Below are 12,418 nucleotides of genomic sequence, written 5' to 3'. Positions count from 1 at the left end.
ATGGTCTTCCCAGTTGCAATGTATGGCAGTGAAAGCTGGACCATAAGAAAGGCTGAACGCCAAAGAATTGAAGCCTTTGAACTCTGGTGCTGGAGAAGACTCCTGCGAGTCCCTTGGACTGCAAGGCGATCAAACCGGTCAGTCCTAGAGGAGATCAATCCTGACTGCTCTTTAGAAGGCCAGATCCTGAAGCTAAAACTCAAATACTTTGGCCATCTAATGAGAAGGAAGGACTCACTGGAGAAGAGCCTAATGCTGGGAAAGATTGAGGGCAATAGAAGAAGGGGACGACAGAGAATGAGGTGGCTGGATGGAGTCACTGAAGCAGTGGGTGTGAGCTTGAATGGACTCCGGAGGATGGTGGAGGACAGGAAGGCCTGGAGGAACGTTGTCCATAGGGTCGCGATGGGTCGGACACGACTTCGCAACTAACAACAACAAAACAATTCAAGTACCAAATATTCCCCATAGCCCTATCAATCAATCAATCAGTCTATTATTACAGCCATAGGCCAACACATAAAATTAAACATTCAAATAAAACAGAACTAAACATACCCGAACACAAGAAGGCATAGCAATATGTTACAATTAATGATGTAATCAGTGAGTGTCCAAAGTCTGCCTAGTTTTACAGACAGTATAACAAAACCTATCTACCTTCAGAGAGATTGAGTCATACTGACCTGACAATAAAAATACATTGAGTATGGTCTAATATTGAATAAAAACACGTAATAAAATTAATCATAAAAGATTATTAAAAAGATCTAAAATATTTATGTTTCTGGTGAATCCCCAGGCTTGCACAGAATCTAGCCACCTGCACCATGATCATTGCCTGCTCGTCCTTAAGCAGCCACTGTAGACAAATACTTTCCAAACAACCAGGGTACCTATCAATTATGGGTAGGATATGGTTTTTCCGAATAGCTCTATAGAAGGAACATCGAAAGTGTATATGTCCAATGGCCTTCACCTCTCCTGAGCCACAGGAGCAGAGTCTTTCAAACAATGGTGGCTTTTTATACTTGCCATACAGGGCAGCCGATGGAAGCGCATGGCACCTTGTGAGCGAAAATGCTGTCCGGTGGTTTAGTGACTCCAACTAACTAAGATAACAAGCAGGTGTAACAACATATCTAATGGAGTCTGGAGCCAGAAATAGCGGAGCTAAACCTAAGTCCGCTTGCTTCTTGATGTCCTCTACCCTTTGTCACAAAATTTGTTTTGCTTGGTTGTAGTCCAATTTGAGTAGCCCTATCAAATTTTAGAATCTTTTGATTTGGAAGACTGAAACTCTTCAAGAAAGTTTCTTTAAAATGATCACTGGGGGTAGCAGACCAGTTAAATGAAATGCCAGCCAAAGTTGAGGGAATATTGTAGAGCCATCAATTTCACAGAAAACTATTTATGCCTGAGAGTAAACAATAACAGATGAAGGGACATCTGTATATCACAATCTATGTGGTAGTTTATTTGGAGTTACATGTTTTCCTGCAAATAAGCTGCAAAAATATGTTCAGAAAAAAAGCAGGCATGGCCATGATAAGAGGGAAGAAAGACCTTAATTCATGGTAACATCCTTAACTAATCAGCTCCACTGATTTTGGCATTACTGGTAGACCTCAACTTACAACCACAACTGAACTCCAAATCTCTTGCTAAGCAAGACAGTAAGCTAACTTACGACTTTTCTTGCCACAGTTGTTAAGTGAATCTCTGCAGTTATTAAGTTAGTAACATGGTTGTTAAGTGACACTGGGTTTCCCATTGTTTCTCAGAATGTCACAATAAGTGACCCTGGGACATATGCCAGTTGCCAAGCGTCTGAATTTTGATCATGTGATCTTGGGGATGCCACAGTGACTGTTAGTATGAAAAATGGTCTTAAGTGACTTTTTTATTGCCGTTGTAATTTTGAATGGTCACTAAACAAATGGTTGTTAGTCGAAGGCTATCTGTACAGCGTGTTGAAAATTCTTGTCAGTGCATAATATAAGATCACTAAAAGGACCTGCTTAGTTAAAATGAATAATTTCAGTGTGTTGCCTCCTTTTTATATTTCTTTGCTGTTCTTTATCCATCTGTCATAAATGTTAGTGGTTTAATTGTTTTTTATGCAATTTTTCTTGTAAATATATGAAGAATATGAAAATCTTACAATGTAGTTATAATCAGATATACCGTATATACTTGAGTATAAGCCGAATTTTTCAGCCCACTTTTTGGGCTGAAAAACTCCACTTCGGCTTATACTCCAGTGAACAAAAAAAAAAAAGAACTGTCCCTTCGTTCGGAACAGGCTGCTGAGAGAAGGGAGCGGCAGAGCCTTGCAGAGCTGGCGGCAGTCCAGCGTTGTTTCTCCCCCTCGTGCGTGCGTGTGTGTGTCAGACCCACGGGAATGGCTGGTAGGGAAGCGGCATTCCGGCATTCCCCCCCTTCCTGTGTGTCGAGCCCACGGGGCTTGACACACAGAGAAACGCAAATGCCGGACTGCCGCCACCTTTACTAGCCATTCCTGCGGGTCTGACACACACACACACACACACACACACACACACACGCACGAGGGGGAGAAACAACGCTGGACTGCCGCCACCTCTGCCAGCCCTGCAAGCCTCTGCCGCCCCGGCGTTGGTGGTCGAGCTCTTCGGAGCCGGCAGAGAATCTCCCGCAGGAGGAGGTCGCGGCTTTCTCTCTTGCTTCGGACTGCAAGGATTTAAACTCCAGGAACAAATCCCGATGGAAGTTTTTTTTAAAAAAATACTCCTCCGGGTCGGACAGGGGACCCAGGCTGAGGTCTAGGGGTAGTGGGGGGGGGCTCGCGAACATAGATGGGCTCAAGTGGAAGCCAAGCAGCCCTCCCGAATCTGGGCTTCTGGACGGAGCAGCCGGTGGTGCGTTTCAAAAAGCAGAAAAGTTGGATTTTGAACATTTCAGCAGCGCATCTGCACCCGCTGCTTTTATGACCGACCTGCCGTTTCCTCCCCCCTCCCGGTCCTTTCCCCCATCCAAGCGGACGCTCCAGGCTCTTTGGGGGGGGCGGGCGGGGGGGGGAAAGGAAGCGTGCCGAGGAGCCGCTCACCTGTGATCGGCGATTGCGCTGGACTCGGCTGCGTGTCCGTCGGAGGGTTCAGATCATTCCGGGCCGGAGCGGCTTGGCGGGCGGGGCCGTTGGGCAGGCGGCGCGGTGCAGCAGGGGAGTCAGGGCAGCTCTGCCATGGAGCAGCTGGGGTGGGTGGGTGGGGGGAGGAGGAGGAGGAGGAGGAGGAGGCGGAGAGGAGCGAGCGGACGAAAGACGGAGCCTTCCGTGGCTACCGCTGCTGAATATTGCAATGAGCCGCCGTCTCCCTATGACCGCCGGCGAGGGGATTTCATCAGAGCACGCAATCGGGGCTCCCCGCCCCTCGGTCCTGCCCAGATGTAGCAGCAGCAGCAAAACCACCCCCCCCCACACACACACACACACCTCCGGTCTACCTTACGGCCCGGTGACTTGAAATGTTCAAAATCCAACTTTTCTGCTTTTTGAAACGCACCACCGGCTGCTCCGTCCAGAAGCCCAGATTCGGGAGGGCTGCTTGGCTTCCACTTGAGCCCATCTATGTCTGCGAGCCCCCCCCCCTACCCCTAGACCTCAGCCTGGGTCCCCTGTCCGACCCGGAGGAGTATTTTTTTTAAAAAAACTTCCATTGGGATTTGTTCCTGGAGTTTAAATCCTTGCAGTCCGAAGCAAGAGAGAAAGCCGCGACCTCCTCCTGCGGGAGATTCTCTGCCGGCTCCGAAGAGCTCGACCACCAACGCCGGGGCAGCAGAGGCTTGCAGGGCTGGCAGAGGTGGCGGCAGTTCAGCGTTGTTTCTCCCCCTCGTGTGTGTGTGTGTCAGACCTGCAGGAATGGCTAGTAAAGGTGGCGGCAGTCCGGCATTTGCGTTTCTCTGTGTGTCAAGCCCCGTGGGCTCAACACACAGGAAGGGGGGTGGAATGCCGGAATGCCGCTTCCCTACCAGCCATTCCCGTGGGTCTGACACACACACACACACACACACACCAGGAAATCGAGAGCGCAGCCTTAAGTTAAAGGTGGCGGACGGGCCCGAGAAAAAAGGCTGCAAAACTCCAATCTTTTAAATCGTGCGGTGTTGTTGTGTTTTTCTTTCCTCCCCCCGAAAGTGAACGGCAGCTTTCCGTACTAGTGTATTTGTACTGCTGCGAGTGACAACTGACAAAGCTTGCCGGTGTGATCTTGATTTTGGAACTGATGAAGTCTGTTAACAGGCTCAACTAAGATGGCGGACGTGTCGAGCTGAGCTCCGTGAGCTCCGTGAGTTTGGTGTGGTTTGGTGGTCTTGGGGGTGCCCTTGGAGTGCATAATGCCTCCACGTTAGGGCTGGATGACTAGACTGCTTTGTCGTCCCTGTTTTGGGGGGCGTTGGTGCCCTCCATATCGGCGAGAGGCAGCTGGAGGTCTGGCCGGGAGATTGTAGCCGTTTTGAAACACCGCGTCTTGAAACGCCCGATCAGCTGATTTTTGGGTGGAAGAGCCGCGGCTTGAATCTGTTTGTATCTGCCTGAATTAGACCGAAACGGCCTGAATTTGACCAGAGTTGCTTTGTAATGGCTGGAGGAACTGCAGAGGAGGTCTTGCCGGGAGATTGTGGCCGTTTTGAAACGCCGCGGCTTGAAACGCCCGATCAGCTGATTTTCGGGGCGGAAAGAGCCACGGCTTGAATCTGCTTGTATTTGTTTGAACTTAACCAGAAACGGCTCGTAATGGCTGGAGGAACTGCGGAGGGAGTGAATGCTCCAGCCTGGAATATTTGGAAAGGCTGGGGGAACCGGATGAACTGCAGCTTAAGCGACTGTTGCCGGAGGAGCCATGGCTTGAAACGCCCCAGTTTTGGGGCAGCGTTTGCTTGTTCCGGGTAGAAAAAACGCTGTCGACCCCGGCATCTTTTGCGGGGATTTCCCATTTCCCGTTGCGAAACCAGCCGAGCCCAAGTCCACCCTTTCTTTTTTTTCCCACGGCACGCTCGGTGCCTTTCCCACGATTGTGTCTCCTTCAGATCTTACGCAAGCTTCCTCGATTTCCTGGTGTGTGTGTGTGTGTGTGTGTGTGTGTTTCTTTCTTATTCCTCCCTTCTCTGGTGGTTGGAAAGGCGTGTGACGCGCTTCGACAACAACTCTGCTGGCTCTCTCGGTGGGAACCTCCCATCCTCTATATACCCCCATTTCGGCTGCTTCGCAAACTGCTTCCTCCACCCCACCCCACCCCACCTCACCCCCCTTTTTCCAAACATTTTGTTTGCACCTCTGGGCCAAGCACGCAACTCCGAAAACGATCCCACCACTGGCAACTCCCTAGCACCATAGGCAAAAACTAAAGTCGAAGCCACACCTGACAATCGGGGAGGGGAGGGGAGGGGGGGAGGAAGGAGGAAGAAACCAGCGCACCCTTCGCCCTTTTATTGTCGCAATCGAAGAGGCAGGAGAATGCGGGGTGGGGAGGGGGGAGAGAGAGAGAGAGAGAGAGAGAGTAGAAATCCCTATTTTCGGAGCCGAGAAGAGAAGCGCGGCTACAGCAGTCGCTAGAGTTCCCCCCAAGGGGGCGGAGAAAGAAGAACTCTCGGAGCGTTTCTTTCGTAAATACGCGCGCAGGCACACACTCGCCCAGCCGCGCGCTTCGCCCAGCTTCTCGCGGGGAGTTTGCAAGCCCTTCGTTTCTCTTCAGGGCCGTCAGAAGGGCGAGCAAGTCTCTGCCCTGCCCTGCCCTGCCGTGGGGGTGGGGAGCCAAGCGCGCTTGACGTTCCTGGAAACGAGAAGGGCCTGCGGAGACTGACACCAACCCGAGTGCCCAAGCGGGTCTTCTCAGCGTCAGGCAAAGTAGCTCACATGCAAAACAAGCCCGGCAGAGGAGCCGGAGCAGCTCCGCTGCTGGGGGCGCATCTCGGCCGGGCCTTGCAGGATCTGGGCCGGGCGCCTCTGCTCGCCGCTCCGGCTCCTCTGCCAGGCTTGTTTCGCGTGCGAGCTACTTTGCCGGCCGCTGCTGAGGGAAGATCTCTGGAGAGGAGCATAAGGTGAGCTGCTGCATTTCCCAGCCTCGGCTTATACTCGAGTCACTAACTTTTTCCAATTTTGGGGGGTAAAATTAGGGGTCTCGGCTTATATTAGAGTCGGCTTATACTCAAGTATATACGGTAATCTAATCTTATCTCTTGTTTACTTAAAATTTACTTTTCCTTCTTTTATTAGTAATATATTTGGTCATAAACCTGTGGATTATGCTGAAACAGAAGAGATGAAATTGCTTCTAATGCAACCAGGAAAGAATGATTCTTCAATTATTCAGTATGCAGAAGTACGTATTTTTTCTTCGTTTAACTATAGTTCAGAATGATATAAAGCTAGCCTTGTTAAGTGAGGGCAATGTATAAATCTCAACAATATTACAGGTGAAACTCGAAAAATTAGAATATCGTGCAAAAGTTCATTTATTTCAGTAATGCAACTTAAAAGGGGAAACTAATATATGACATAGACTCATTACATGCAAAGCAAGATAGTTCAAGCCGTGATTTGTCATACTTGTGATGATTATGGATTACAGCTCATGAAAAGTCCAAATCCACAATCTCAGTAAATTAGAATATTGTGAAAAGGTGCAATATTCTAGGCTCAAAGTGTCCCACTCTAATCAGCTAATTAAGCCATAACACCTGCAAAGGGTTCCTGAGCGTTTAAATGGTCTCTCAGTCTGCTTCAGTAGGAATCACAATCATGGGGAAGACTGCTGACCTGACAGTTGTGCAGAAAACCATCATTGACACCCTCCATAAGGAGGGAAAGCCTCAAAAGGTAATTGCAAAAGAATTTGGATGTTCCCAAAGTGCTGTATCAAAGCACATTAATAGAAAGTTATGTGGAAGGGAAAAGTGTGGAAGAAAAAGGTGCACAAGCAGCAGGGATGACCGCAGCTTGGAGAGGATTGTCAGGAAAAGGCCATTCAAAAGTGTTGGGGACTTTCACAAGGAGTGGACTGAGGCTGAAGTCAAGGCATCAAGAGCCACCACACACAGACGGATCCTGGACATGGGCTTCAAATGTCGTATTCCTCTTGTCAAGCCGCTCCTGAACAACAAACAACGTCAGAAGCGTCTTACCTGGGCTAAAGAAAAACAGACCTGGTCTGTTGCTCAGTGGTCCAAAGTCCTCTTTTCTGATGAGAGCAACATTTGCATCTCATTTGGAAACCAAGGACCCAGAGTCTGGAGGAAGAATGGAGAGGCACACACTGCAAGATGTTTGAAGTCCAGTGTGAAGTTTCCACAGTCTGTGTTGATTTGGGGAGCCATGTCATCTGCTGGTGTTGGTCCACTGTGCTTCATTAAGTCCAGGGTCAACGCAGCCATCTACCAGGAGATTTTGGAGCACTTCATGCTTCCTTCCGCAGATGAGCTTTATGGGGATGCTGACTTCATTTTCCGGCAGGACCTGGCACCTGCCCACACTGCCAAAAGCACCAAAACCTGGTTCAATGACCGTGGGATTACTGTGCTTGATTGGCCAGCAAACTCACCTGACCTGAACCCCATAGAGAATCTATGGGGCATTGCCAAGGGAAAGATGAGATACATGAGACCAAACAATGCAGAAGAGCTGAAGTTCGCTATTGAAGCATCCTGGTCTTCCATAACACCTCAGCAGTTCCACAGGCTGATAGCTTCCATGCCACGCCGCATTGAGGCAGTAATTGTTGCAAAAGGGGCCCAAACCAAGTACTGAGTACATATGCATGCTTATACTTTTCAGAGGTCCGATATTGTTCTATGTACACTCCTTGTTTTATTGATTACATGTAATATTCTAATTTTCTGAGATTGTGGATTTGGACTTTTCATGAGCTGTACGCCATAATCATCACAAATATGACAAATCATGGCTTGAACTATCTTGCTTTGCATGTAATGAGTCTATCTCATATATTAGTTTCCCCTTTTAAGTTGCATTATTGAAATAAATGAACTTTTGCACGATATTCTAATTTTTCGAGTTTCACCTGTATTTGTAATACTTCTCACTACTGTATTTTATCAAAGCACCTAAGTCATAAGAAATAAATTACAATTTAAGACAAAGTTATAAAACTGAGGTTCTCAACTTTTCTTTTATGTGATCTTATGTAATCATTAAATCATAGAGAACCACTGCCTGGTGGAACTAATTAATTTTGGGTCTCCCATGCTATTAAATTAATTTAATTTAATTTAATTTTATTGAATTTATATACCGCCCTTTCCCGAAGGACTCAGGGCGGTTTACAGGGTATAATTTTTAAAACATTAATACAAAAATTAAGACCAATTTAAAAAAGATTAAACTAAGTCCCTGCAACAAGCAGATCATAACAAAATAATGTAGCAAAAAATACAATTAGATTATAAAATGAAATAATAAAAATAGTATTAGGCATAAGAAAGTTAAAGCAAGATAAAGCTAGGGTTACAACTAAGAAGTATTTTTCTAAGAGCAAAAGTAGCAATCTAACTACTAACAGTTGGAAACACAACTTTGAATAGTTAGCTTAGTTCCATGGTGGCAAACCTATGGCACGCGTGCTACAGGTGGCACGCAGAGCCATTCCTGTGGGCACACGCGCTATCGCCCCAGAGGGAGGCAGGGCTGGGCTGCTCCCCTCCCCACATGTGCCAGCGCTTTCGCTTTCTTTCTCTGCAACGGGAGTCAGGGAGCAGCTGCAAGAGCTGGGTGGGAAGAGGTGAGAAGCCAGAAGCAGTGCATAGAAAGAGGTGTCGAGATGAACTCAAGGGCCAGGGAGAGAATGGGGAAAAAGATCGCTCTTGCCATGATCTCCCTTCTGCTGGCCTCTGGGAAGCCTGGTGGCACGGCTTGGCACGGCTACAGTGGGAAACTCCAGCGCCCTGGACTTGCAAGTGAGTTTCGGCACTCTCCAGGTTTTAGTATGGCAACGGGGGGAAACTCAACAAAGTGCTGAGTTCTCTTCGTGCATGTTTGTGGTGCCTTCACAAGAATGGCTGCTCCCCTCCGCCTTCCCTTCTCCCCTTAGCTAAGGGGCACTTTGGCATGGGCAACTGGGGAAGGGGAGGCCCGGCTTCTCTCAGGGGGCTGAATTAAGCGCACGTTGGAAGGGGATCCTCTGAGTCAGGGGCAGCCAAATTTGTCCTCCAGCTTGGGAGAGGAGCTCCTTTCTTTCTGCATGGAGTTGACTACTGCCTCCTGCAGCACACAGACTCTGCTGTTTTTGGCGGCACTTCTGATCAGCTGCAGCAGCCCTAACCCCATCGCTGTCGAAGGAAAAAAAATGGAGTCTGTGTGCACTCTTGCCTTGCCTGTATCAGCCAGGCTCTCCATGGTGTTCTGCAGCTGATCAGAAGCACCACTGAAAACAGTGGAGACTATGTGTGCATCTGTTATGTGCTCACCCATCAGCGGTGCTCTCCATGCCTCGGATCAACTGCAGCACGCTGTGGAGAGCAAGGCTGATGTGGGCTAGGCAGGCTCGCAAAGAGACTTCGGTTTTTTCAGCTGGGCTTCGGTGCCTGGCCGGCTCTGAGCTGGTAATGGTGGATCACATGAATGCGGTCTGCCTTTCTTCTGCCGATTCAAGGGGCTCCTTTGGCTCCAATGAGCCGGCTACCGCCAGCCTGTGGTCCCCAAAGCTTCACCCCTTGGTGGCCACCTCTTCGGGGTGGCTTTCAGTCCAAACAGACCCACCGGCAAGTGAAAATCGGACCTGGGGGAGGAGAGTCTCTTCCCTGGGTGTATTCTTCAGCAACGTAGCCGGAAACCTCCCACATTTTTAAGGGATCGGGAAACTACAATGTCAGCAACAATTTTGCTTTAATGGATTTATTATTTGCAAAAGATTTTAAAGAAGTGAAAGATATGAAAAAGAATATTTTGGAAGACTGACAGGATAAAAGGGATAAACAAATAGTACCTGATGCAGATATAGTAAAAAAATAAATTCTGAATTATAAGACAGAGATGGCAGACATAATGGAAACATAAATGATAACGCAAGAGCCTAGATGACTTTATTACTGGATTTACAAATGAGGGTTGATAAAAATTTGAAGAAACCTTTGAGATAAAAGAAAGAAAGAAAAATTGAAGGGAGATCAAATCCTGCAACAGCTTCTGAATGAATTAAGGACTAATATACAGAATCTTAAGGAAACAATACAAAGTTGATTCTGAGAATATTTTACAAACTTTTTGCGGACATCTGAATTGAAATATTGTTCATGAATTTATGAATGGGCAAGGGATGATTATGGGAAGAGGTGATCCATGTATGTAACCTTTGTGGAAAGTGGAGAAATGCTGCATTTGTTATACTTATGATGAAGACTGGAATTCATTTCTTTAAATATTGCTCTTTTAATACTTTCTTTTTTCTTTGCGCTTTTCTTTTTTCTATTTTTTCTCTCTAATCTCAATTTGTATTTTATTATTTAAAATCCTTAATAAAGAAATTGTGTGTGTGTGTGTGTGTGTGTGTGTATATGCATGTATCATATCATATATCATATCATATATAACAGACATGTCAAACACAAGGCCCGGGGGCCAGATCTGGCCCGCGAAGTGGTATCATGTGGCCCATGAAGCCATCATGGAAACAGTGAGGGAACGGCCCCCACTGCCTTGGCCCTGGCCCAGAGACCCTCCTTCTGCCAGAGACCCTCAGATCTGTCCCACTCCTGCCCAGGCCCCCATAGGCACCCTTGATGCAAACGATGTAGAGCTGGCCATGCCCACCCAGTAGGCCATACGCACTCTAGCCACGCCCACCCAGTAGACCACGCCCACCCAGGCCATACCCACCCGGCCTCCTGAGGGCAACTGCAATGCTGATGCGGCCGTCAATGAAATTGAGTTTGACACCCCTGATATACACATATACATATACACATAAATGGCTTTGATAATCAGAAAGTGCTTCTGGCCCTAATAAAAGATAAAGGTTTCCCTGTCAGTCATGTGCGACACTAGGGCACAGTGCTCATCTCTGTTTCTTGGCTGAGGGAGCTAGCATTGTCCAAAGACAATTTCCATGGTCATGTGGCCAGCATGGCTGTATGCCAAGGGCACACGGAACACTGTTACCTTCCCACCAAAGTGGTACCTATTAATCTACTGGCATTTGCATGCTTTTGAACTACTAGGTGGGCAGGAACTGGGGCAAGTTCCTGCCCACCTAGCAATGATCTCCGGTCCTTTCGCCACGGCCTCAAAACACTCCGTTTCCATCAGGCTGACCTGGACTGAGGGATTTTAATTATGTTTTTAATTTTTAACTTAATTTTAATTTTAATTTATTCTACTGGGGCTATTAATTTAATTTCTTTTTAACTTTTGTATTATTGTATTTTATTGTTGTTAGCCGCCCTGAGTCCTTCGGGAGATAGGGCGGCATATAAGTCCCAATAATAAATATTTATTTATTTATTTATTTATTTATTTATTTATTTATTTGTTTTTATATACCGCCCTTCTCCCGAAGGACTCGGGGCGGTGTACAGAGCAAGGTAAGTATACAGTAAAACAATAGTAAAACAAATGAAGCCCCAAAATCTATCAGGCCAGGCCGGCTTGCTGGAATAGGTAGGTTTTTAAGTCACGCCGGAAGGTGCGAAGGTCGGGGGCCATCCGGATTTCGGCAGGCAAGCAGTTCCAGAGGGTTGGCGCACCCACTGAGAATGCTCTCCCCCTGGGGGCCACCATCCGGCACCCTGAGGAGGCCCTCTCTGTGGGAGCGCACAGGACGGAGGGGTGTTGACGCTGGCAGTAGGTGCTCCCGTAGGTAATCCGGACCCATGCCATGTAGGGCTTTGTATGTCATCACTAGCACCTTGAATTTCACTCAGAAGGCAACTGGAAGCCAGTGCAGCTCACGGAGGAGAGGTGTAATATGGGAGTACTGGGAAGCCCCCAAAAGTGTTCGTGCAGTTGCACTCTGTACCAGCTGAAGCTTCCGAGTGGCTCTCAAGGGCAGCCCCATGTAAAGAGCGTTGCAGTAGTCAAGGCAAGAGGTCACAAGTGCATGGGTGACTGTATGCAAGGCATCCAGATCCAGATAGGGTCGTGGTCACAGCTCCTATGTGATCTTCTAAGGAGAGCTGTGAATCTAGGAGGACACCCAGGTTGCGGGCCCTATCAACGGGGGGCAATAACTCACCCCCAATATTAAGGGATGGAATACTCTGAGTATACTGGCATGCCGGTATGTACAGCCATTCAGTCTTGTCCGGGTTGAGTTGAAGCCTGTTCCTCCCCATCCATTCCCGGACCGCTTCCAGGCAACGGGACATCGAGGGCATCACTGATGTGGTTTGGAGTCGAGATGAAAAGCTGGGTGTCATCAGCATACTGATG

The 12,418-nt window shown here is 47.9% G+C and overlaps 1 protein-coding gene across 1 annotated transcript in view; it reads left to right on the top strand.

Annotated features, from left to right (window-relative positions):
• The window catches only part of BARD1 (BRCA1 associated RING domain 1), a 99,649-nt gene that overhangs the window by 75,624 nt on the left and 11,607 nt on the right, over window positions 1-12,418 (top strand). The window contains exon 7 of the mRNA XM_081330604.1: window positions 6,254-6,359. Coding sequence (XP_081186730.1) covers window positions 6,254-6,359 — 106 coding nt within the window. The remainder of the gene's footprint in view (window positions 1-6,253; window positions 6,360-12,418) is intronic.

The sequence above is a fragment of the Vipera berus genome (assembly GCF_964194415.1).
Source record: "Vipera berus genome assembly, chromosome: 1".
Lineage (NCBI taxonomy): Eukaryota > Metazoa > Chordata > Lepidosauria > Squamata > Viperidae > Vipera > Vipera berus.
The sequence above is the reverse complement of the archived record's forward strand: the minus strand, read 5'-3'. Positions and strand labels throughout refer to the sequence as shown.